This window comes from Orycteropus afer, unplaced genomic scaffold, assembly GCF_000298275.1.
Source record: "Orycteropus afer afer isolate SDZICR_OR568_19922 unplaced genomic scaffold, OryAfe1.0 scaffold00082, whole genome shotgun sequence".
Classification (NCBI taxonomy): domain Eukaryota; kingdom Metazoa; phylum Chordata; class Mammalia; order Tubulidentata; family Orycteropodidae; genus Orycteropus; species Orycteropus afer.
In genome coordinates this window covers 6,545,244-6,571,649 of record NW_006921669.1, presented here as the reverse complement: position 1 = coordinate 6,571,649, position 26,406 = coordinate 6,545,244, and the positions used below count along the sequence as shown (strand labels likewise).

The window sequence follows — 26,406 nt, the reverse complement described above, 5'->3', positions numbered from 1 at the left end:
ACCCAAATCCTAATAATAAAAAAAAAAAAAAATTATATACCTGTCAAAAGAGTCTCTCAAATATGATGATGAAATTAGGACATTTCCAGATAAGCAGAAATTAAGGGAGTTTGTTAAAACCAGATCAACCTTACAAAAGACTAAAGGGAGTCCTCTGGACAGAGAACAAACAACAACCAATCATTAACACACATGATGACATAACCCAGAAACCAACCCAGTTATGGAAGTATCCAAAGTAAATAAGCCTACAAGATTGTAAACAGGGAGCCAGAGACATTAATAGGCAAATGAGGACAACTACAAACCAAGTCACAGAACTTCTAAATGGTGAGGAAGTCAAGACAATTGCAAGATAGAATGGACTGTTGTAAACATGGGAAGAAAATCATAAATCACAGGGTAACCGCAAAGAAAAATGATAAATCTTCACATCACAATAAAAAAAAGCACAAGCACAAATATTTAGCAAATACTAAAACAAAGGTTGGGCAATCCTACTTCCGTAGTGATACTGCCTCGGAAACCCAAGGAGGGGTCGCTATGAGTCGGGGCCGACTCGACGGCACATAACAACAACAACAACAACAACAACAAAACAACAGCAGCAAATACTAAAACAATAGCAGAAAAGAAGTGATAACATGATTCATAAACAAAATAAGCTCAGCACAGAAAATTATATGGAACAAAGAAATCAGCAACACCACGAAAGAAACACATAACAAAATGATGGCTAACAATTCATATTTGTCGATAATTACACTGACTGTTAATGGATTAAATGCACCACTCAAGAGATAGAGAGTTGCAGACTGGATAAGAAAACATAACCCATCAATATGCTGTCTACAAGAGACACACCTTAGAGACAAAGACAAAAATAGACTAACAAGCAAAGGTTGGAGAAAGATACATCAAGCAAATGGCAACCAAAAAAGAGGAGTGGCAATATTAATTTCTGATCAAATTGACTTTAAGATAAAAACTACCATAAGAAACAAGGAAGGACATTATATAATGATTAAAGGATCAATTGAACAAGAGGACATAACCATAATAAATATCTATGCACCCAATGAAAGAGCACCAAAATACATAAATGAGACTTTAATAGAATTGAAAAGATAAATAGATGACTCCATAGTCATAGTAGGAGACTTTAATCGACCACTTTCAATGAAAGATAGAACAACTGGAAAGAAACTCAACAAAGATGCAGAAGAGCTAAACAATACAATTCACCAACTTGATCTTATAACTATCTACAGAGCACTTCACCCAACAACAGCACAATACATTCTTTTCCAGTGCACATGGAACATCCTCCAGGACAGACTATGTTAGGCCACAAGCCAAGCCTTAAAAAATTCAAAAACATCAAAATACTGCAAAGAATCTTCTCAGATCACAATGCTATAAAACGACAAATCAACAATACAAAGATCAACAGAAAAAAGAGCAAAAACATGGAAACTGAATAACACCCTCCTTGAAAATGACTGCATAATAGAAGAAATAAAAAATGAAATGAAAAAATTCCTTGAATCAAAAAAGAATGAAAACACAACATACCAAAATCTTTGAGACACAGCAAAAGCAGTGATCAGACACCAATTTATAGCAATAAATACACACATTAAAAAAGAAGAAAGAGCTAAAATCAGTATCTTAACTCAACATCTCCAAAAATTAGAATAAGAGTGGCCAAAAAAAAAAGCCTTTAGTCACCAGAAAAAAAGAAATAATAAAGATTCGAGCAGAAACCAATGAAACAGAAAATAAAAGACAATAGAAAAAAATCAACAAGACTGGAAGTTGGTTTTTTTGAAAAGATTAATAAAATTGACAAACCACTGGCAAATTTAACAAAGGAAAAGAGGGAGAGAATACAAATAACATGACTAAGAAGCAAACTGGGTGACGTCACAACAGAACCAACAGAAATTAAAAGGATAATATCAGGATACTTTGAAGAACTGTACTCCAACAAATTTGAAAATCTAGAAGAAACGCACAGATTTCTAGAAACATACTACTTACCTAGACTAACACAGACTGAAGTGGAAAAGTTGAACAGACCCATAACAAAAGAAGAAACTGAGCAGGTCATAAAAAAATTACCAACAAAAAAAGCCTTGGCCCAGACGGTTTCACTGGTGAATTCTACCAAGCGTTCAGGGAAGAACTGACATCAATGCTACTCAAACTATTCCAGAATATCTTCCCAAATCCATTTTATGAAGCAAGCATAACCTTGATACCAAAACCAGGCAAGGACATCACTAAAAAGAAAAACTACATACCATTATCCCTCATGAATATAGATGCAAAAATCTGGTTCATTTTCCTAGAACACCATGCCATGACCATGCCCTACCTAACTTCATACTAATATTGAAGGAAGAAATTATAAGAACAGTTTAAATTACATGAATTTTAATTTTTAAAAATTCTATTTCCAAAAACACAAACCAAAAAACCAAACCCACTGCCATCGAGTCAATTCCAACTTACAGTGATGCTCTAGGACAAAGTTCAACAGCCTCATAGGGTTTACAAGGCTATAAATTTTTTCCAGACGCAGACTGCCTCATTTTTCTCCCTTGGAGCAGCTGGTTGGTTTGAACAGTTGACCTATGTTTAGAAGCTGACTGCTTTAACCACTACACCACCAGAGCTCCCGTCAAATACTCAAAAAAGCTATTAAACCAATTTTTATGGAAAATCCAAGTGGGTGGTGGTTTGCAAAAGATCCTGGAAAAATCTTAGAATGGGTGCTCACCTTCTTCAATCCTAGTTCTGGCTCCACACAGCCCTCCATTTCTGAACTCTTTTGAATCTAACTTTCCTAACTGACTCTGAGACTACAAGAAGCCAAAGATTAACATTATGCAGCAGAATGTGCCCCAAAATCACTCAGAATGTGATTAGGCAAGCAGATGGAATCATGAGAAAAGCAAAGGCATAAATGGGAAGAGAAAGACGACCACTGTCTTCCTGAGACCTCCCAGTTATGACTAAAAGTCATAGCCTGAACTTTAAAATCTTTAAAAAGGTTATTTTTAAACTAAAAATCCAAACCCACTGTCCCTGAGTTGATTCCAACTCAAAGCAACCCTACAGGACAGAGTAGAACTGCCCCATACAGTTTCCAAGGCTGTAATCTTTAATGGAAACAGACTGACACGTTTCTCCTTCCAGAGCGGCTGGGGGGTTCAAACCACCAACCTTCCACTTAGCAGCCAAGTGCTTAATCTCTGCGCCACCAGGGCTCCTAGGTTACATATAGTCAGTTAAAAATTAAATTCCAAGAGAGGTTATTGTAAGAAAATCACTAAGGGAACAATAAACATCGAGACTACAATTTCAAATAATGAATAAACATTAAAACTACAATTAAAGTATTTCTAGTCATAAGAAAGTAAAGACTAGCCCTCCCAAGCTAAACAACTATAAAAATGGAAAATATGGGGGAAGCAACTGTTTTCAAAAATTAGACAACAGGAAGCATAGGACTTCCACCCCTTAAGAGATACACCTGACATAGCCCCACAACTGCCATGGCTCTCAGCCTGAAGGTACTTTCCAGATCGTGACACATGGAGGTGGAGTTCAAACCGCACAGCAGTGATGCTGAGCTCAGGAAGACATGACTCAAGTTGGGAACTGCTAAGGTGCTGAAATTTGGCAGGGTATGGAGTGAAGGGAACCGCACAGGGAAGGAGTCCAGAAATATACATGGGAGGCCCTTAACTGACTGAAAATGAACTGGCACATGCAGAGGGCAAGCCTCCACAAGGTCTTGTAGAGAACAGGTATTGAGTGCCATGAATCGAATGCAGATTCTGGAAGTCACTCAACACAATCAACCAGAGGGGAGAGTCCGTGCCGAACACTCCAGGCACTCACTAGACAAGTCAAGAACTTCAAGTGGGCAGGGATTTTATTCAGCTGGCAATGAGGACTCTGTAGGATTTTGTGAACAGCATAACATATTCCCATCAGGGTGTTAGAAAGATAACTCTGGAGTGGTGTGGAGGCTGGTTGAGTAGGAGGAGATGAGAGATTGAGAATGCTCCTTACGATCTTCCAGTTGGAAAGCGATGAGGGTTTATGAAAGTAGAGCTGAACCCAGGAAATAGTCAAGTGGCAAAACTGTGAATTCTCAGTGATCAACCAGACATGCAAGTGATGGAGAGGGAAAAACAAAGGATAACTCTGAAGTGACCAGGATTTGTTGAATCGGAAGTGTTTGAGAGAGACATCCAGTAAGTCATAATATAAGCCTGGAGCTCGAGAGGTCTTGGCTAGAAATACACGCTGGTATAGGTGCAGTCACTGGAGCCACAGGGGGGGATGACAACACACAGGGGTGGATGACAGCAGAGAAGGTGGAGAAGCCTGAGGAACACAGAATGTAAGGGACAGGCAGAAGAGGAGGAAGGGCCAAGAAAAGCAAGCAAGTTGCCAACGGGGTCAAAGGAAAAAGTGCATACTGAGTTGCCGTTTGCCTCTCCCCATTGGCATAAATGTTCCCCCAAGTCTCACTATTACATAGCGAAAGGAGATCTGCTTCATTTGCAATAGACACAGAGCGAGGAAAGACCATCTGTGCTATTTTTACCTTGGAATCCAGTATTTTTAGGTATGGTGTATCACCACAAGAAATTTACACAATACCTTTAAGATATTCTTTGTTTTTTTCAAAAGTAAGAGAATTGAATAGAAAAAGTGAGACTCAAAATGAAGGATCGGGTAGTATCTTCCACGCTCTATTCACTCATCTCGCGATAAAGTGAAAAAGCCGTGTAAGAGAAGTCACAGGCCCTGCAGGCACATCCCAGTCACTCGCTTCTCAAAGCTCTCCAGTGGCTTCTCAGCAACCTGAATTAGAGCTACAAGGTCTTCACAGACCTTTCTTCTGCCACCCTCTGCAACTGTATCCACCTGTTTTCCTCTCGCTCAAACCACAGAAAACACTCTCGCAAAAACAGCCACAACCTCCTGACTGGCACTATCCATTCACTTGCTTTATTTTTGTTCATAGTACTTATCACTACTTGAAACTGTAATTTGTGCATGTGTGTTTGTGTATGTGTAAAAGTGATGGTCTTTTCAAATCACCTCATATGCTAGCAAAAGTTGGACAATGAAAAAGGAAGAAAGAAGAACTGATGCATTCAAACTGTGGCGCTGATGAAGAATACTGAACATACCGCAGACTGCCAGAGGGACAAATCGGCCTTAGAAGAAGTACAACAAAGTGCTCCCGAGAAGTGAGCATGGCGAGACTTCAGCTCCCTTACTTTGGACACATCATCGGGAAAAACCAATTGGTAGAAAAGCACATGACGTTTGGTCAAGCAGAGGGTGAGTGAGAATGAAGGAAACCCTCAATGAGATGAATTAACACAATGGCTGCAACAATGGACTCAAACATACCAAGCATCATGAAGGTGGCACGAGACTGGGTGACACCTCATTCTATAACACACAAGGTTGCCACGGGTCAGAGCCCGCTCCATGGCAACCAACACAACGACATGTGCATGTATATATATTCTGCTTGTTTCCTCGCTTACTGTCTTCCCCACTAGAATTTAAACTCAAAAAGACCAAGAACTTTATCTGTTTTCTTCACTACTGTATTCCAGCACACAGGGCAGTGCCTGATGCATGACAGGGTTCAAGAAAGATTGCTGAATAAAATCCTAATCACTCTGGGCCTCTTGGTTCCATCATTTATAAAATGCAGATAATAATCCCCATTTGCTTTGGTGCATTGAAATGAAACAATGTGAGTCCTTCGTAAACTGGAAATGACCATTCAGTAGAAAGTTATAGTGGTGGTGAAAGGGGTTTCTTGACATGGTAGAAGCAGTGGTCCCCAATATACATATAAATACAATTAATTTTTAATTACATTCTAGAGAATAAATTTTTAGTTCATATTTGCTAGATCCATTTTTTCTTTATAATTAAAAAACGTATTCTAGAAAGAAATATGTATCTAAGTACAAAATCTCCAAATAACTAAAGAACTCTACACAGGACTGGACTATTCAGGGGGGAAACAAAAAACACTGGAGACTGTGTTATTTGACTTCCAACAAACACACACATGTAATTTAATTTCTGAGTATTCCAATTTTTTCTTTTTTTAAATTAATAGAACACAGTTTAAAATGTCAATTGCATCAAAGTCACTGATGTAACCCACCGCAATCGGAGGATAAAAGCTATGAAAATATAAAATAAATATACCAAAAAAAAACCCTAACTCACTGCCGTGGAGTCAGTTCTAACTCATAGCAACCCCTCCTTGGGTTTCCGAGGTGGTATCACTATGGAAGTAGATTGCCCAGTCTTCCTTCCAAGGAGTGGCTGGTGGGTTTGAACCGCCAGCCCTCTGGTTAGCAGTGAAATGCCTTCGGCACTATGCCACCAGAGCTCCTAAATAAATACACGTAGCCAAAAATCACCCTATCAAGACTGAGAGAAATTTCCACTAAATTCAGCGCTATTGGCCTTACAATGAGGAAGTATACTATAGTCTAGAATGTGTAGCCTCCAAAAGTAACCCAGTGAAGGAAGAAGGAGCAATGGAAGATCCTTACTGAATCTTGACTTTCCCTATGAATCTGGATCCCAGGTTGAGAGATACAGATGAATTACATGCCAATACATAACTTCCGTCACTTACATGTGAAGCTCAGATCTTTCCTCAGCTGTATCATTTCTGTTATTTTCTAATTACTAACAACTTAATGTTACATCTTTAAATTTATATTCATAAATTTGTTACAAAGTAAGTAGAACTGAAAGTCAAACATAGGATAAGAGAAAACTAAAATTATTCTTATGAAGAAGTCGGTATAAACAATCATTTATATAAATTATCAATCGAAAATACCTTAACGTTGGTGCATGAGAGGGCATGATGTATCCAGTTCACACGCAGAGGGAGTCTATGACCCTGTCCCATAGCATTTGCCCAGAGACAGAGCTAGGAAGGAGGGAGGATGGGTGGAAGGGTGAAGGGAAGAGGTGGGCACAGGGAGGAAGCGGGAAGATTGCTGCCATAGTATGAGGACTGCAGTAAACGTCACAAAACAGAAGTGTAAGGATTGTTGAATGGAAAACCAATTTTCTCTGTAAACTTCCACCAAAATCACAATTTAAAAGATAAAAAAAGTGCAGCTAGATTTTTAGGAGGTTCATGGGCCCCAGGTTTCCACCCACAAGCACTGTATCTTGAAGGCTGCAACTCCGTAAGGCCGGAGATTAGGTTTCAAAATCTGATAAATGCTAAATACCAGATTCCAAGGGAAATATCTGTGAGTCATGAAGCCAACCTATCTTAACTTGCATCATTAGCTAAGTCTATAATATAGCTTTAGATCTCCAATCTTACACCATGGCAGGTGCTTAAGCTTATTGCTGACTGAGGAAACAACAAAGAGTTAAGTGAAAAGTCAGTTCAAAAACCAGTAAGTATGACAAAGGATGGAATTTGACTCACAAAATCTGTTTCAAGTTTTCCCATTTCTTGCTTATAGCTTCTCATTCTGTTGCTATACATTCCTCGACTCTGGGGTGGTATCTCTCGGACTTCCAAATCCATCTGTTCCAGCTGGGAAGAGAGAGAGAAAAACATGATTTGAACTATATGCGTATTCTTTACTTGACCAGACATTTAGAGTTTTTCTAAAACTAGTTGGAAAGGATTTAATTTCAACTCTTCATTTTATGGTTAAGGAGGCAAACCCAGGGAGCTCAATACACATGGTCAAACAACCTTGGGATAATTTCTGTGGTTGCTTTTTATTTAACTCAACAAACAGTTAATGAGAACTTGCAGAATGACATAGAGTGTGCCAATATCTTTAGCTAGTACAGTTCAGTGAAATGTTTAATATGGCCCTTCTAGCCATAACTCAACCCCACTGCTGTCGAGTTAGATCCAACTCATAGCGACCCCTCTTGGGTTTCTGAGGTGGTATCACTACAGAAGTAGATTGCCCAACCTTCCTTCCGAGGAATGGCTGGTGGGTTTGAACCACCAGCCTTCTGGTTAGCAGTCAAATGCCTTAGGTATTATAAATCGAAGTCTCTCTGCCTGTTTTGAGGAGCTCTGGTAGCATAGTGCCTAAAGCATTTGACTGCTAACCAGAAGGCTGGTGGTTCGAACACAACAGCCACTCCTCAGAAGGAAGGTTGGGCAATCTACTTCTGTAGTGATACCACCTCGGAAACCCAAGGAGGGGTTGCGATGAGTCAGATACAACTCTACGGCAGTGGGTTTGGTTTTTTTATGCCTGTTTAGAGTGGAATGTATCTTGAGTCCCATGTTTGAGGGTGTGACTCAAGTCACCACCCTTAGCTTCCTTGAAGTTATATATGTCTAGATAGATAGATAGATAAAGATATAGATATAGAGACATATGAATGTTCTGGTAAAGTTCGCTCTCTTGCTCTGGTCCTGCGTTTGGTTCATCATCATTTCACCCCTGAACTTGAGACAGTAGCAGGTCATCTGACCCGCTGATTTGGGTTCACCAGCCCTGGAAACCATGCAAATGGAAGAATCCTCCAGACCTACCCACAGCCTTGGGACTTGCCAGCCTCCCTGCCTCTGCCACCACATGAGCCATTTCCTTGGCAGTTTGTGAGTTCTGTGAGATGTTACAGCAAAATATAGAAACCTAAGACAGGAGGGAGAGTCCTGAGGCGGGGAGGAGGAGTTGATGTTAGAGATGATGGAGTGGCACAGTGGTTTGTAGAAGCTGTCCACCTCATAGAGCCCAGCTTTGTGCTAATCCTTCTAAAGTGCATGTATTATATGAAACAATCCAAGAAGTTAGACCATATGAAGAAGAACACTGCATCAGGATTGGAGGAAGACTCATTAACAATCTTCAATATGCAGATGACACAACCTTGCTTGCCAAAAGTGAAGAGGACTTGAAGGACTTAAGGATGAAGAACAGAGACTACAGCCTTCCATATGGATTACACCTCAGCATAAAGAAAACAAAAATCCTCATAACTGGACCAATAAGCAACATTATGATAAATGCAGAAAAGACTGAAGTTGTCAAAGATTTCATTTTACTTGGCTCACCATCAATTTCCATGGAAGCAGCGGACAAGAAATCAAACAACATATTGCATTGGACCAATCTGCTATACAAGACCTCCTTAAAATTGTAAAAAGCAAAGGTATCATTTTGATGACTAAGATGTGCCTAACCCAAGCCATGGTATTTTCAATTGCCTCATATGCACACAAAAGTTGGACAATGTAAAAGGAAGACTGAAGAATTGATGCCTTTGGATTACGGCACTGGTAAAGAATAAGGAATACACCACGGACTGCCAGAAGAACAAATAAATCTGTCTTGGAGGAAGTACGGCCACAATACTCCTTAGAAGCAAAGATGGCGAGCTTCGTCTTGCCTACCTTGGCCATGTAAGCCCAAGGGACCAATCCCTGGAGAAGGATATCATTCTAGGTAAAGTAGAGGGTTAGCAAAAAGAGGAAGGTCCTTATGATGATTAAAGTTATGTGTAAACCTGGCTAGGCCATGATTCTAAGTAGTTTGGGAGTTACACAGTGATGTAATTTGGCACTCCACTAATGATGTAGTTACCCTCCATTTTGTGATATAATGTAATTACCTCCATGATGTGACCTGATGTGATCAGCAAATCAGCTGTAAGGGGAGTTTCCTTAGGTGTGTGGTCTACATCCAATATACATGGACATTCTGGCAAAGCCTGCTGCCCTTTTTGCTCACTATGGATCCTCCATCTGGATTGTCATCATCTGACCTCCAGTTCCTGGGACTTGAGCCAGCAGCCTGCCATACTGCCTACCATGCTTGTGATTTGTCAGCCTCCATAGCCCGTGAGCCAGCAGCCTGCCATCTGACCTGCTGATCTTGGGTTTGTCAGCCCCTGTAGCTACATGAGTCAAGAGAAACTGCCAGCCATATATCTGACCCACGGACTTGGGACATGCCAGCCTCTACAACTGTGTGAGCAATTTCCTAAAGATAAATCCATATATATATCTATCTCTCTATAATATTTGTAATAATATCTATAATAGCTATAGATAGATAGAGTTATCTGTATCTATCTACCTAGATATAGATAGACAGCCATCTCTCTCTCTCTCTCTCTCTCTCTCTCTATATATATACATATACAGTGAGAGATATTGATATAGATAGATATTTCACTGGTTTTCCTTCTCTAGAGAATCCAGCCTAACACAACCCTCAGTGAGACAGACTGACACACTAGCTGTAACAATGGGCTCAAACACAGCAACAACTGTGAGGATGGCACAGGACCCGGCAACACTTTGTTTGTGCTGCAGGGAGTCACTATGAGTCAAAGCCAACTCTATAACAGCAACATTAATCCAAACATCCTCAACAATTTGATTTTAATATCCTTGGAGTAATCCAAGGAGCTCTAGTGGCACAGTGGTTAAAGCATTCAGCTACTAACCTAAAGGTCAGCAGTTTGAATCCACCAGCCGCTCCGAGGGAGAAAGGTGAGGCAGTTGGCTTCCATAAAGATTTACTGCCTTGGAAAACCTATGGGGGAAGTTCTACTCTGTCCTATAGGGTCACTATGAGCTGGATTTGACTCAATGGCAGTGAGTTTGGTTTTGGGTTTTTGGAGTTATCCATCATTTAATCCAAACTGTATTTCTGGTCTGGTCTTCTGACAAGGAACCACCACAACTATGGAAGATAAGCAAGCAAACCATTATTTCCCATAGTTGATCCAGGAAATGTCAGCCCACCCTTAATGATCTGGTGAAATCTCTCTTAAAACATCTTCCCTGATTAGGAATATCATATACATGATTCACATGTGATTTCAACCCCTAGCCTAACTCCTTATACTTCATGACCATGTTGATGGAGCTAAATGGATACAGTGATATCAAGTTAAATCACACAAAGCTCATTTACATAGTCAATGTAAAGTGATAATTACAAGATAACTGCAAAACATAGTGTGCGAGAGGTTAACACAAACCAGTTTGTTCAGCAAAAACACAACTAATCTTAATACTCAAGTCAAAAACAAGTTTTTCTCCCAGAGCCTTCATCAAAAGGACAGTATATAATAACAGTATTCTTAACAACGATGTCATCAGAATTAAGTAAATTGTTAAAACTGATCATTTTAATAAACAGAAACACATATCTTGGGCAGAAGTCTTTACATCGTAATAACTAAAGATGACTACATAATGAATATAACTACAGGTCATACTTCTCGGTACTGTGAAAGCTTGATCATGAGCCCAGCTTTTCAATATCATCAGGTAAACAGAATGTCTCTAGAAGGCTAGCAAATAAACTAAAACATAGGTTTTGAAAGCATTAAGCTGCTTCTGAGAACTTAACAATATAAGAAGTCAAAGAAAGATCGATGCAAAAATTTACCAGTTGTAGTATTTATGGTAAGTCAACCAACCAGAAAGCCTGCCAACATGATGAGCCACTATGGTATGTAAAAGGTCAGTCTTTTTCCATGAAGACCAAGAAGCATGAGAGAAACAGTTGAATATAATAAAAAAGAAATCAAGAAGAAAAGGAAACTTTGAAAAGAGAGACAAACATTAGAAGCTGTGAAGATGAGAAGCTAAGCCACCACTGTAGAGATGGTGAGAGCAGCCAGCTGAAAGAAGAAGTGATGATGGGCACCGGGGGCAGCAGACATTCCGAGAGCTGAGAAAAGAACCAGCAACAGAGACAGAGGACAGCGCAGTGATGCGCCTCAATGCCTACCCCTTGAGGGCACAGAGAAGTCTACTGCACGATGGGAAACAACAGCCTACACTCCTTAACCAACCTTAATCAACCATCAAGTTGATTCTGACTCACAGAAACCCTATAGGACAGAGTAGATGCGCATCATAGGGTTTCCACAGCTTTCTACCACAGAGTGGCTGGTGGGTGGGATCAAACCACCCACATTTTGGCTCACAGCTGAGCACTTTAATCACTGTGCCACCAGGGCTCCTTATCTATTTCTTAATGGTCCCCAAAAGCAGCAGTTCCCCGTGTATGGTCCTGTTAACAAATGTTACTCGGTCAACTAAGCTTGGGAAATGTTTCATGCTGCAGTCACCTTCTCTAGCTCCTTCTTCGAGAGTCATAATGCCTTGCAGCCTACTTAAGGGTCCAAGCAGATTCTATAGAAAAATCACCAAAAAAGACCCCAAAAATCTCAATTCTGCTCAAGTTACAGTTTCTCAGCCTTATTTAACCAGGTCATACTTGTTAACAGAAACACCTTGGGAAACTGTTCTAAGTATAATAGTAGCTGTTATTAGGTGCACTGGGTCACTCTCAACTCACAGCAATGCCATGTGACAGAGCAGAACTGCCCCAAAGGGTTTTCTTGACTATAATCTTTACAGAAACAGATTACCAGGTCTTTCTTCCATGACGCTACTGCGTGGGTTCAACCGCCAACCTTTCAGCTAGTAGCTAAGCACTTAACCTCTTGTGTCAATGGGCTCCTTAGTCTATCAGGAAGTAGTATTTAGAAAAGCAATACATTCATTTAGTACCACAATGCAGTAACAAACTGGATCACACCTGTAATAACCTTGTTTTTAAAACAAATTAAAAATTGGGCACACAATGCTTTTTAGTACTTTTCCCCCAATCTGTGAATTTACTGATTCAGAGAAATGGACCTAGAACTCCAGGTTTCACATAGCTAGATGTGTGGAACCTCAGGTGAGTTAATCTAAGCCTCAGTGTCCCCATCTACAAAATGGGGGTACTATCAGTGTTGGGAACTACTCCCCCACGGGCCACTTGTGCTCCCACACATCTTGCTGGTAGGTCAGGAATGCAAGGCCCTGATCGCTCTTTACCCAGGCCATTCCTCAGGGTTCTGTTTGCAGGGAGCAACCTTGAGGGATGAAATGACTCCCCCTGGGACAAGTAGACTTGTTCACAGGCCGCTACAAAGTAGCAGGTGCCTGGGCTTGGTGCTCCTCTCCTGTAGTGTATTCCACTGCGTGCATACAGACACATCGAGGCCCATTGGCATCATCCCTGTGGGAGACGGGGCTTAGGGAACTGACCCGACCATGCCGACCCTCTACATACTGCCTGTACTGTGAGTAATAACATTGTTCGTCTCTGACCTGGGACTCTCATGTCTTCTGTCAGCTTGCTTGGAAACTAGGGCAAGCTACCTTATTAGCCTACAAATAAGATAAGATCTCAGGTTCTCACAATTCTTGACAAATAGTATTCGTCTCATAGGGTTTCTAGAAAAAATTAAATATTTTAATAAACCAGGTAAAAATTGGTTAACCCGGTGTGCGGTACCCAGTATGCATTCAATAAGCATCCATTATTTATACAAAAAAAAAAAAAAAACCTTACTGCTGTCGAGTCGGATTCGACTCATAGCATCGGATCCGACTCATAGCAACTCCTCCTTGGGTTTCCCAGGCAGTATCACTATGGAAGCAGATTGCCCAACCTTCTTTCTGAGAAGTGGCTGTTGGGTTTGCACTGCCAGCCTTCTGGGTAGCAGTCAAATGCCTTAGGCACTACACCAACAGAGCTCCTCCGTTATTTATAGCTATAACAAAAAGTACTGAAAATAAATAAAAATTAGAGGTAGACATTTAATGAATCAACTTTGTTAGAAAGAGTAAAACCCTTAGAGCTATAACATTTTCCTCAATTTAAAAACTGATAAATTCTGGATGGTAACATGCTAATCAGTACTGTTTCACATTTCCACGGGCATAAAACAGGCCACAGGGCAGTGTGAGTGTGAATGGCTCTGGCTGAGTGTTAAAAGACACCACCACGTCATACATACCAATTCTTTTGCTTCTTCAAGCTGTTTCTCCACATTTGCAACCATCTGTTTCTTCTCATCTGAAACAAACAACATCAAAGAATTGCTAAGAATGTGAAAAAATTTTAACACTTCCCTTCTTAATCGTACACTTCTTTCCCTTTCTGGTCAGTCAGGTTGGAGAATCATCATATTAGGCAAATATTCTCTGGTGGGCTAGGAACCACTTTAAGCCATTGATCCTATGCTATTTGGTAATATGGAAGCCCATGGAGAACCTAAATTACTAAGAGATGCTACAGCATTTTAAAGAGAAACCAAGCATTATTTTGATGGCGTAGTGCCTAAGCCATTTGACTGCTAACTAGAAGGCTGGCAGTTCAAACCCACCAGCCACTCCTCGGAAGGAAGACTGGGCAATCTACTTCTGTAGAGATACCGCCTTGGAAACCCAAGGATGGGTCACTATGAGTCAGATTCAACTCGACAGCAGTGAGTGAGAGTGATGTCAAACAGAGCTGGCCTGAGGGACTTGCAAGTACTAAGTGTAATAAGCTGGGAATAATTGATTTAAGAATATAACTTAGAAGTTAATGATAAACAACTCCTAAAACTAGGCATGACTGTATAATCCCCAAAGCCACTACCTACTCACTGGTCATGTGATCCTGGGCGAGAAAGAACTTTAAGACTCAGTCTCTAGTCTCTAAAGTGAAGATAAAACAATCTGCTGGATTATCTTTATCTCAAATGAGCTGATGCAAGTGAAATTACTTTTCAATTGTGAAGTGCTAAGTATATATGTGGTTTATTCAAACTTGATCACAATTGACTTATAACCCCTATTGTAATTGTGCTTTCTAGACAAGACATGTTCTTGTAGATGTTTTCAGAAAACTTTCCCTGAACTCCATTCCAAATCATTTGGTCTAATCCATCTGGTCACACAGACCCAACCTACGTTTTGTTCTAACTAAACTTATTGAACATTAGCATTTTTTCTGCTAGCACCCTTTTCTTCTCGGACAACAGTCTCTACTCTTTTGAGGAATTATCCCTCTCATTCACCAGGCAGATCAATGGAAGGTACTAACCCCCTTAGATGACCCTGCCAGTCTGGTCAGTGGCTTGGCAGGGGATAGCCTGAGAAACTGTCACAGCCCAGAGGAGCCTAAGTGGACATGATGACTAAATGCCATTTGGTGCCCTGGATGGAGGCCTGGACCAGAAGAGGGGCATGAAACCAAAACAAAACTCACTGCCATCAAGTCGATTCCTACTCATAACGATACCCAGCAACCCCTATAGGGTTTCCAAGGCCATAAATCTTTATAGAAGCAGAATGTCTCATCTGTCTTCCATGGAGCAGTTGATGGGTTCAAACTACCAACCTTTTGGTTAGCAGCCAAATGCCTTAACCGCTAACCACCAGGGCTCCTGAAAAGGGCATCAGGAAATCTGAATAAAGTATGAGCTTTAGTTAATAATAATATCAGAATGGATTTATTAACTGTAAAAAATGTACCATATTAATGTAAGATGAGGAAACTGGGTGTGGGATATATGGGGACTCTGTATTATCTTCCCAATTTTCCTATAAACGTAAAGCTGTTTTAAAATTGAAATTTTCCTTAATATATCAATGAAGCCATTACTTCTTGTTGTTAGGTCATCTCCAATTCACAGCGACCCTACATACAGCAGAATGAAACGCTGCCCAGTCCTGTGCTACTTCCACGATCCCTGCTACACCTGAGCCCGTCATTGTAGCCAGTGTATCATCCCATCTTGTTGAGGGCCTTCCCCTTTTTCATTGACCCTTCACTTCACCAAGCATGATATCCTTCTCCAGGGAGTCCCTTCTTACAAGACCAAAGTAGGTGAGATGGAGTCTGGCTATTCTCACTTCGGAACATTCCAGCTGCACTTCTTCTATGACAGATCTGTTAGTTCTTTTAGCAGTTCATGGTACTTTCAGCATTCTTCACCAACACCACAACTCAAAAGCATCGCTTTTCCTTTGGTCTTCCTTATTCACTGTCCAACTCTCACATGCATATACCAAAAACCAAACTCACTGCCATCGAGTTGAATCTGACTCATAGTGACACCTCCTTGGGTTTCCAAGGCGCTATCACTACAGAAGTAGATTGCCCAGCCTTCTTTCTGAGGAGTGACTGTTGGGTTTAAACTGCCAGCCTTCTGGTTAGCAGTCAAATGCCTTAGGCACTATGCCACCAGAGCTCCCTGTATTACTCAAAGATGAATAAAATTCCATAAATGCTTAAATTCTTTATGAGACATAACTGGGCCATGTGTAACAGCCAAAGGCTATTTTCCCTGTATGTTCAACTGACCTTGGACCTTGCCCAGCAGCTCACAGAGCTAACTATGAGAAAGCCTGCCTCATAAGAAAGGGCAGATGATCTACCTATGACAGCAAGTTTCTGAATTAGGTATGGGACCATTCTTTCAACTTTAACTCTTTAAAACCAAAAAAACCAAACTCACTGCCGTCGAGTAAAATCTAATTCACAGTGACCCCTTCTCGTGTTTTAAGGTGGTAAGTATCTCTACGGAAGTAGATTGCCCAATCTTCCTTCTGAGGAGTGGCTGGCTGATGGGTTTGAACCACCAACCTTCTAGTTAGCAGTCAAATGCCTTAGGTACTATACCACCAGAGCTCCTTTTAACTCTTTAGAGCAACAGAAAGTACAATGTAAGCCACAGATCTGATTTAAATTTTTCTAGTACTGACATTAAAAAAAGTGAAAAAAAATTATTTTTATAGTACATATTTAACATTTTATCCCAATATAGCCTAATTATAGGGTTAGGCAATCTACTTCCACAGATATTGCCTTAGAAGCCAAAGGAGGCATCACTATGAGTCGGAAATGACATGACAACAGTGAGTTTGGTTTTGGTTTCCAGTGACACAGTGGTTAAAGCATTCAGCTGCTAACCGAAAGGTTGGCAATTCAAACCCACCAGCCGCTCCTCAGTAGAAAGAGATGACAGTCTGTTTCCATTAAGATTTATGGGTTTAGAAACCTCATGGGGGCACTTCTACTCTGTCCTTTAGGGTCGCTATGAGTAGGAATTGACTGGATGGCAGTGGGTCTGGTTTAGCTTTATCCATAGTATTATCATTTCACTATACAGCACAAGCCACATTTCAAGTGCTCTTGTAGCTGTACATGTGGCCAAATTCCAAGCCACATACATTTTAAGCAAATCATCATATTCCCAAGAGCAGGCTTCACTGAATTCTTTCACTACAACCACCGTGCAAAGGGAAGAGAGAATCCTAGAACAACGTTCATGGCTTCTTCCATACATGACCGTCTCCTAAACACTCCAGGGCTGAGGATAACCAATCAGTTTGACCGGAACATCTCCTCCCAGAAAGGACCCCATATTGCCCCACCATTTCCGTTTTTACTTCCCTGACTCCTTCCTTGCTATTCTGAGTTGAAAGTGCAATTCCAATTTCATATTCAAAACCCACTTCTCTTCAAATGCAGGTGTTCATCAAGAGAAATTCACCTAACTCTAACACAGGCACAGAAAAGAGGTTAAGACTTGAGGTCCAAGGTTCATTTACTTCATTTAGTATCAGAAAATCTGAGCAGCAGCTGGGTGCTGGCTAATCCTGCAAACTGTTGTCAGCAGTAGCAGCAGACACATCACTGATGGCTAATTTTTCATGTACTTTCTCCGTGCAAGAATTGTGCTAGTGCTGTACATGATGATTGATTTCTTTTGATTCTTACAACACTGTAAAGTTGTTACCATTAGCCTCCCCCCCCTACAGCATGCCTTTCTCCTGCAATTACACAGATGGAGGAGGCGAGGCTTAAGAGAATCCAAGTAACCCACTCAAGGACTGCACATGTAGAAGTGGAAGAGCTGGAATTCACAACAGACTTGATGCAGGTCAGTCTTAACCACTCTGCCACGCTGACTTTCTTGGTACATTTCCACTCCACCCAGAAAGTTACAGGATTCGCAGAGGACCATCTCCCTCTGAACAGTATGGCAAACAACCGCAAAAGGACATTTTGTTTAAGATCCTTTAGAAAGGCTTCTTGAAGTAACGACCTCGGTACCTGTGCAAACTATCCCTCCCCCTTCCCTAGGATGTCACTCCCATCTCCAGAGAAAAGGACTGCACAATAAAGTACTAGTGAAGATTTCTCCTCATTCATTTTGCTGACTTTATCAATGATTGTTGTTGTTGTTGTTGTTATGTGCCATCGAGTCGGCCCCCCGACTCATAGCGACCCCTCCTTGGGTTTCCGAGGCAGTATCACTACGGAAGTAGGATTGCCCAACCTTCCTTCCGAGGAGTGGCTGGTGGGTTTGAACCGCCAGCCGTCTGGTCAGCAGGCAAGTGTCTTAGCCACTATGCTACCAGAGCTCCCTTATCAATGATTAGTCATTAGTAATTATACATCAACCTTTAAATGTCCTAAAAGTATTAATTACCTTAAAGAGACTCATCTGTCTCATTAGTCTAATTACTGAAACAAACACTTTAAAGCAAAGTCTTTTTATTGTTTAAAACATGTTATCAAATTTCTTTTTTAATATAAAGTTTTTAAATGTTCAATCTTTTCTCTTTAGAATTAACAATTTAATACATTGTACATATAAAACAGAGAGTGAAGTTAATTTCAATCAATCCTACCCACTCTGTTTCAATTTTTAAAAGTTAATATGTTGAAGGAATTAATCCCTTTGGTTAATTAAGTTTGCTCCAATTTTTAACCTTCATAAGTCAAGCAAATTGTGGGGCATCACCCATGGATCAATTTCAGCTGAGTATTACAACCACCAATGATGTCAGCACAGCGATTATAACTACAGGTACTCCCCACTTTCTGAAAGGGCACTTTATGCCATGTCACCTTCTTGATGGACTTAGAGTAATACCCGTTTTGTCTAACTGACAGCAACCAGATGAGGATTTTCACTTTTACAGAAAAAGGTGGAAAATTAAACCAGTGTGCAGCATTAGTTTTGCATGGAGCAGTGAAGCAGGCAGCTTGGACCGGTGTAGCAAGAATGGCATCAAGCTCCGTGCCAAGCAACCGCACTCAGTGTCTCAGCATCAAGCCCCAAGAGCTTTGCACTGTGTCTGTGAGCACTGTATGTTAGTGTTACTTTTGGGGGGACTGAGAATGCTTAAAATTTTTTCCCATATATATTGACGGTATAGGAGCTCTGGTAGCGAAGTGCCTAAGGCACCTGACTGCTAACCAGAAGGCTGGCAGTTCAAACCCACCAGCCACTCCTCAGAAGGAAGATGGGGCAATCTATTTCCGTAGTGATACTGCTTCGGAAACCCAAGGAGGGGTCGCTATGAGTTGGGTTCGACTCGACGGCACGTAACAACAACAACAAATTGACGGTAACTGCTTCTTCGCATTACGCCATTTCAGCTTATGAAAGGTTTCATAGGAACACTCTACCTTCAGATAGCGAGGGAAACCTGTACTTTTAATCATATTGCTTTTATCATGGTTATACATATTTCTGTCTATTAGTCCAGGCATACATGTGAAATGCATAACTACATGGATATGTTTTTCATCTTTTTCTATTTCTCAACCAGAAACAAATTATAAAGACAGCAAGCAGAAGTCACTATTAAAAGGGAAATCGCTACATTTTTAAGAACTATAATTACCCACTTACTCAATTTAATAAGCAATCTGTTCTCCTTGCAATTCTCAAGTAGCTGCTGGGCTTGGGCCTTAAGTTTAGAGTACACACAATGAGAGTTACGGCCTTATTTGAGGCACTTAATTCCAAGGTTTCCCTTCTTAATTATAAAGTTTCCCTTTGTTTGGTCAGAACTGTTGCATTAAAATATAAAGACAAGAAAAAGTCCATTGCAACAAAATGTTTTCTTGAAAACAGTTTTTATAGCTTTGTACCCAAAGATAATTTTGTTTCTTTATAAACAGCTTTCCAATATATAAGCTATTAGCCCAAACTAAATAATGTTTTCAGTGCTGATGCCTTACAGCTGAAAATGACCAAAAATTCCCCTGAAACCACAAATCCTGATATTCTGAGGCTCTGGAATTCAAGCCAAAAGGAAGCACCCCCCAATCACAATGACAGCAAAAATCAAGTTGATCTTGGGTGGTGGCAGAAACCAGAATCGAAGAGAAGTGGTGAGGTGATGTAGCATGAAGCGATGAGGCCATCAGCCACATTTTGCACAAAAATCTCAGAGGCGGCAGAGCTCGGTGGTTTTGCTACCTTGTTCTCTCCTCTTCCTCCCTTACTTGGACTCATAAACCTCTTTAAGACATCATCCACCTCCTTCAGAACTAACTGGGACTTCGGGAGATGAGTAGGGTGTAAGTTCAGAGATTCTGGCTTCAAGTAAATATCCCTATTGACAGAAATAGGTGGGGGAGGGAGGAGAAGAAAAACAAAGAGATAAGGGAAGAAATTATTTATAAACACATGAACTTTGGGGGAGGTAAGAAGAGGGAAAGGAGTAACAACTTAAGTGGGAAGAAATTATTGGTAGGAACAAGTGCTTGATTGAAAACGTAGGAAAGCAAAGTTTCCCATCAGTCCACAGTTCAATGTTGTTATGTGCCATCAAGTTAATTTCAACTCACAGTGACCTTGTATGACAGAGTAAAACTGTCCCGAAGGGTTTCCTAGGCTGTCATCTTTACAAAGGAGCAGATCACCCGCTCTCTTCTCCCAAGAAGTGGCTAATGGGTTCGTTCCATCACCATTCTAGTTAGCAACCAGGTGCTTAATCACAGTGTCACCAGGGCTCCTTTCACAGACCAATGGGCAGCCCCTTTTCTACACTTTATACCAAGGAGCTAAGGGTGGGCCAAGTCTAGTAGTGCTGTAGTGGTCAATTTCCCTAACAAAAGGAAGTAAAAAAAGTAACCATCCTATCTGCAACTAAATAAATTGAATCTGAAAAACACCATATTTACAGTCATCTGTCCATTCACTTAAATATTTCCTGAGCTCCTTCTAAGTAAAAAAAACAAAAACAAACCCACTGCCATCAAGTCTAGGCGACCCTTTATGATACAGCACTGCCTCATAGTGTTTCCAAGGCTGTAAATCTTTACGGAAGTCGACTGCCTCATCTTTTTTGCGCAGAGCGGCTGGTGGGTCCCAACCACCGACCTCTTGGTTAGCAGCCGAATTCCCTAACCGCTGCACCATCAGACTGCCTCTTGTAAGCAAAGGTCTGGGAAATGAGAGTTCCCACTTCACAAAGTTGATAATCCAGTGTGGAAAGTAAGATATGCTAAAAAATAAAACAAAAACTTCTAGATGGGAGATGGGGAATTTTAAAGGTGAGAAAAATTACCCTGTACCACGTTTTACATAAAGTTGAGTTATAGATCCTCCAAGTAGCATGAGAAATAAGAAATGGGGGTGGACGTATAATAAGAAATGGGGGTGGGCGTATGAAATACACATAATCATCACAATAGGAGCTAACAGTTCGCAAGAAAAGGTTTTACATATGTTAAACTACTTAATCTTCACAGCAACTCTATAAGAGAAATTACCCTTCTCCCTATTTTACCAAAGAAATGAGAAAGGTTAAGAAACTTGCCTAAATCATACGTGTAAGTGGCAGCTGAGATTGGAACCTGGCTCTTAACCCTGCATATAAAAATAACACTGTTGCCATTATTACCATTAACACAACACCCCTCTGTATATTGCGGACCCATGATCTAAGTACTTTCATTCATTTCTCTTTGCATACTCACATTTCTGTATTTTACAAATGCACGAACTAAGACTCAGAGTAAAGTTTCCAAGATTATGCAAGTTACCAGGAAGTTGGGTCGGGATTTAAACCTAGTATTCTGAAGGTTTTCACTGCCTGCCGAAACCAACTGTGGACTCCTTTCTCTGCCCTCAAAGAGGTCAGCCTCATCCCACCCAGGAGCCCAAACACCGCCGCACTGTAGCCTCGAGATACCCTCATCCAGACCGCGTTCTACCGTCCCAGCGCACCCCGCCCTCTGTGCCACGCCCGCCCGCCCCGGGCAGGGGTCTCACCAGGTGGGAGTCGGGGGACCCTCGCGATCTTGTTGGTAATCTCCGCAGTAAGAACCGCGAAGTCCTGCTCATAGCCTTCGAAATCGGACGACATGGCGCCTCCGGAGTGACCGACCCGGACCGAAGCCAGGATAAGGGTAGGAGCAACGCGGAGTCGTAGAGACCCCCGGAAAGTCTTCAAGAGCAGCCGAGAACCGGGGACAGCTCCCAGCCCAGCCGCTTCCTGATTGTTCGTTGCAATGTCTGTCCTCCGGAAACTCAGTCGGGTGAGCTTTTTGTTTTCCGCTTAGGCTTCGGGATTAAGAAATTCGCGAAGAAAAAACGCTTGGTTTAGGTTTTTAAAAAAAGTCTCCGAGAATATGCGTGTTCTTAGGGATCACAGAAAGCATTTTATCCCGCTGTGGGACGCGGTTCCGCCCCCTCAAACTACAAATCACAGGAGCTTGCTTCCCGAGGGAAGTTTGGAAAAGCGAACTTCCGGAAGTGGCTGTGACCGAGACTGCGCGCAGGCCCTGAGCGGGAGAGTCCCCTCGAGGGCGCTGGCGGAGGGACCTACCGGATGTAGCAGGTCCCGCACCCCAGCCTCTAGCAACCAGGATTCGCTTTTTGGTTGCCCAGGATTGAAGAACCCACAGCGAAGTTAAACGAAGCTGAGAAAATCTGTTCTTTCGGAATTATCCGAAGCTGACAAAATCTGTTCCCGGAAATGCAATGGCTGAGGAGCGGGCACCAGGGACGAAACTGAGGTGGGAGTCAAGGCTCGGGATGTAACCAAGATTTGGCCGTCTTCGCCCCGCTCGGGTGAGGTCAAGGATCTCCAGAACGTTGAGATTAACCTCACTTACTGGGATGTGCCTCCCCTAAGTGAGGCTTTTTAAACTCTTCGCTCCATGACACGGGCCGGCACAAGGAAGTGGCATGTTTTGTGGGAATCGCCACTGCCCCATCTGGACCGCAGAGTTCCCTCCGACTCCCTCCTGCCGGGTCAGAAATACCCTCTCACAAATCCCCCCTGCGCTCGCCGCTTGCCTTCCCCCCCTCGCTCCTGGAGGCGCCTTTCTTACTCAGGCTCGCAGTCTCCTCGCTCAGCCATTCATGAATACACACCCTCTCCTCGCCACCCCCCCCCACACACACACACACTCTTGACCCTTTGGCTCCACTGCCCGTTGCGTTTTGGAGGGAGCAGCGGCAGATGGCGTAGACCACGGATTGGTGTCTGGCTTTTACTAGGCTAAATTCCAACACGCTGTAAGAGGCCGCCTCTTCGAGTTCTGGAAAGGGAGTTGGACCGCTTGGGTTCTATTTCGGGTTCCGCTGCTCGCTTACCTGTGTTCCTGGCCTGTTCACTTAGCACTCTCAGCCACTTTCTGTTCTCTATGAAGAAGGGGACTGGATTGGATCATGTTTACGGGTCTCCTTCCCAGCTCTAAAATCCTGTGTCCTCCAACATTCACTGTACGCTGGACAGATGGTCAGAGTCCCCTGACAAGGTGAAAATAAAAGACTGAAAACAACTATTTTAGGATCATGTTTACTACATACATCAATTTACAATTTAAACGTGAACCCGATTTTGGATAATATGAAAGTAGTTCTTTTTACCATCGGCCAAAATACCCATACCATACTAGTGCACTTGTGAGATGCTTTTATATAGATCAGTATTGGAGTTAACAAATTACGAAATATCTTTCACTGACCTTTCCCGTTTTGTTTTCTTTAGGTTGAGTTTCAAACCGAGACACTGGTTTCTTCTAGTTAAGATAAAGCGCTCTGAGTGTTTAACGGTGAACATGGCATAATCGGCAGTGACATCCCACAACCTGAAGGCATGACAGTTCAGGAGGACAAGTGGACTTGGGGCACATGGAAATGTGTGCCCAGAAAAAGGAAACCTGTCATTCTTTAAAAATAGGAAGAAATCCTTCCACACCAAAATGGGTACATTCTGCTCAGTTATCAAGTTTGAAAATCTTCAAGAATTAAAGAGACTGTGTCACTGGGGTCCCATCATAGCCCTCGGTGTTGTAGCAATATGTTCTACAATGGCCATGATTGACTCTGTATTGTGGTATTGGCCCTTGCATACAACTGGAGGAAGCGTGAATTTCATCATGTTGATAAATTGGACAGTCATGATTCTTTATAATTACTTCAATGCCATGTTTGTGGGACCTGGCTTTGTCCCTCTGGGATGGAAACCGGTAAGAAAAATACTCTTAAAGATGATGAACTGTAAATGATAATCATGTATTAGTCATCGTCTTATCTGCTAACCAATAATATCAAACAGCCTACTCCTCACTTATCAACTATCATTATCCAACATTTCACATTTATGACAATAGTAAAAATCTATCTGACTATTTTGTGCATAAACGATGTAAGTTGGCAGTAACTAATGCCAAGGTATGAGGTGAGAGTAACGCTGGCTGTGATGGTTAAGGTTGTGTATCAGCTTGGCAGGGCCATGACTCTCAGTGGTTTGGCAGTTCTGTAATGATGTAGCTACCCACCAATTTGTGATCCAATATGGTCGTATTCTTTTTTTGCGTGACACCAGTTTTCACTTAACAACCTGGTCTTTGGAATCTAGCCATGTTGATAAGTGATGCATGAGTGTACTCTAGCACTGATCGTTCACTATCAGAATTTATTTCCTACCTCTTTGAAAATATTAATATTAATTACCCAAGTGATTTCATTAAATACGTGTCCTGCATGTTGTTTTGTTTTATTTTTAATGGAGAGGGGATTAGGCCATAGAGATAAAAGCATACTCTCTTGTACTTTCATAGTGTATTTTGGCTCTAGAATCTTTTTCCAGGTAATTCATTAATATCCCTTGGAACTGAGAAACACACTACAGAAACTGCTGGTTTAAATCACTATAAAGTTTTGAAAGTGGTGAAGTGAAGTCAGAACCTTGAGGAGTACACTGTGAATCAATTTATTGCTTTTTAAAAATTGTTACAAAGTTTATGCTTACCATCTTCCTTGCTGAGGATCTCACTTGGCAGCATGTGAGAAATGCAGAATCTTGGGCTTCACCCCAGACCCACTGAATCAGAACCAGTATTTTAACAAAATCCTCAGATGATTCTTAGGTGCATTAAAGTTTGGGAAACGTTGGTGTGTATTATGTACACTGTACTCTTCGAAGTGGGTACAGAGATGAATAAGACACAATTCATACGGAAAGAGTTAATTATCTAAGAGAAGAAACCAAGGCTCTTGTGCAAACAGCTGAAGTATAAGGTAGAATATAATGAGTGCTTTTGAATTAGAAGGCCCTGATCATTTTCAGCTGGGAACGTAAGGGAGGAGTGGAAATTTCCACAAAACACAGGAAAGAAAATGGTGGAGAGGGACGTACTCAGAAACAGTAAACAACCTAGATTATGTGGTGTTGATATGGCTAAAACAGAGGCATCGTGGAAGGCTTCAACTACATGAGAAAAGGCTATACCAAGGACAGTTATTAGAGGATTTGGAGCAGAGCTCTGACAATCAGAGTCCTGTTACAGAAATATTATTCAGACCATAGATGGTTTGGGTCAGAAACCACAGTAAAAGAAAGTAGGTAGGAAGTAATTAAAATGATCCAAGAAGGGAGGTAACAATGGTAAAGGTAAAGAGAGGGAAGATTTCAGAAGAGTATCAACTCTAATGCTGGAATGCTACTCTAAAATACCTGCCAGGTTGTCAGCTAGTTGTTTCCTGAACTCCCATTCTACCAAGATTCAAGGTGATAGAAACAACTAATACTCAGTGGCATTGGGAAGTATTTATTCATAAGGCCTGACTTGCTATTACTTGGGATCAGATAATTGATGAATTCTTTGTTTACATTTTGTTGCCAAGGAAAATTCTCAGGATAGCATGTATCTCCAGTATTGCAAAGTCTGCCAGGCGTACAAGGCACCCCGCTCACATCACTGCAGAAAGTGCAACAGGTACCCATCTGTCTATGCTTTTCTTGGGGGGTCAATCAGCTTGATTACTGGTCTCTTTTTGTTCTTTGTGCTACGTCAGTCTCAGTTTTATTCTCTGCACGTAGCAAGTCAAAAAGGTGGTAACTTTTTTAAAAAAATACTTAAGTGTCTATAATCTCCATTTTATACTTAAATTACAATTGAAATAATAAATCTCATCCTTTTGTTATTATAAGTGATTTTTTTTTTAAGAAAAATACAGATTTACTTTGCTTCATACTCTCAAGAGTAGGATTAAAAAGTTACATCTTCAGGTTTTTTTCCCTCAAATATCAGAATTACTTGTGTTTGTTAGCTGTCATTTTGAGTAACTTCAGACTTGGTAGCAGTTTAAAGTATAAAGGAGACCTTTTCCCATTATTTATCTGACAAACATTTATACTTTATAAAAATGTAATAAAATAATCCAAATGCCTGTTACCACAAGTTTATCTTAATATCAAGAAACTTAATGGGAACAAAC

At 41.2% G+C, this 26,406-nt stretch overlaps 2 protein-coding genes across 2 annotated transcripts in view; one reads left to right on the top strand and one right to left on the bottom strand.

Moving 5' to 3' along the window:
* VTI1A (vesicle transport through interaction with t-SNAREs 1A) overlaps positions 1–22,039 on the bottom strand; it is a 440,444-nt gene extending 418,405 nt beyond the window's left edge. The window contains exons 1-3 of the mRNA XM_042781041.1: positions 21,946–22,039; positions 13,891–13,949; positions 7,526–7,636 (exon numbers count right to left, since the gene is read on the bottom strand). Coding sequence (XP_042636975.1) covers positions 7,526–7,636; positions 13,891–13,949; positions 21,946–22,039 — 264 coding nt within the window. The remainder of the gene's footprint in view (positions 1–7,525; positions 7,637–13,890; positions 13,950–21,945) is intronic.
* A 1,846-nt stretch (positions 22,040–23,885) lies between these two features.
* The window catches only part of ZDHHC6 (zinc finger DHHC-type palmitoyltransferase 6), a 12,836-nt gene continuing 10,315 nt past the window's right edge, over positions 23,886–26,406 (top strand). The window contains exons 1-2 of the mRNA XM_007941556.2: positions 23,886–24,152; positions 25,813–25,904. Of these exons, the coding sequence (XP_007939747.1) occupies positions 23,886–24,152; positions 25,813–25,904 (359 nt within the window). The remainder of the gene's footprint in view (positions 24,153–25,812; positions 25,905–26,406) is intronic.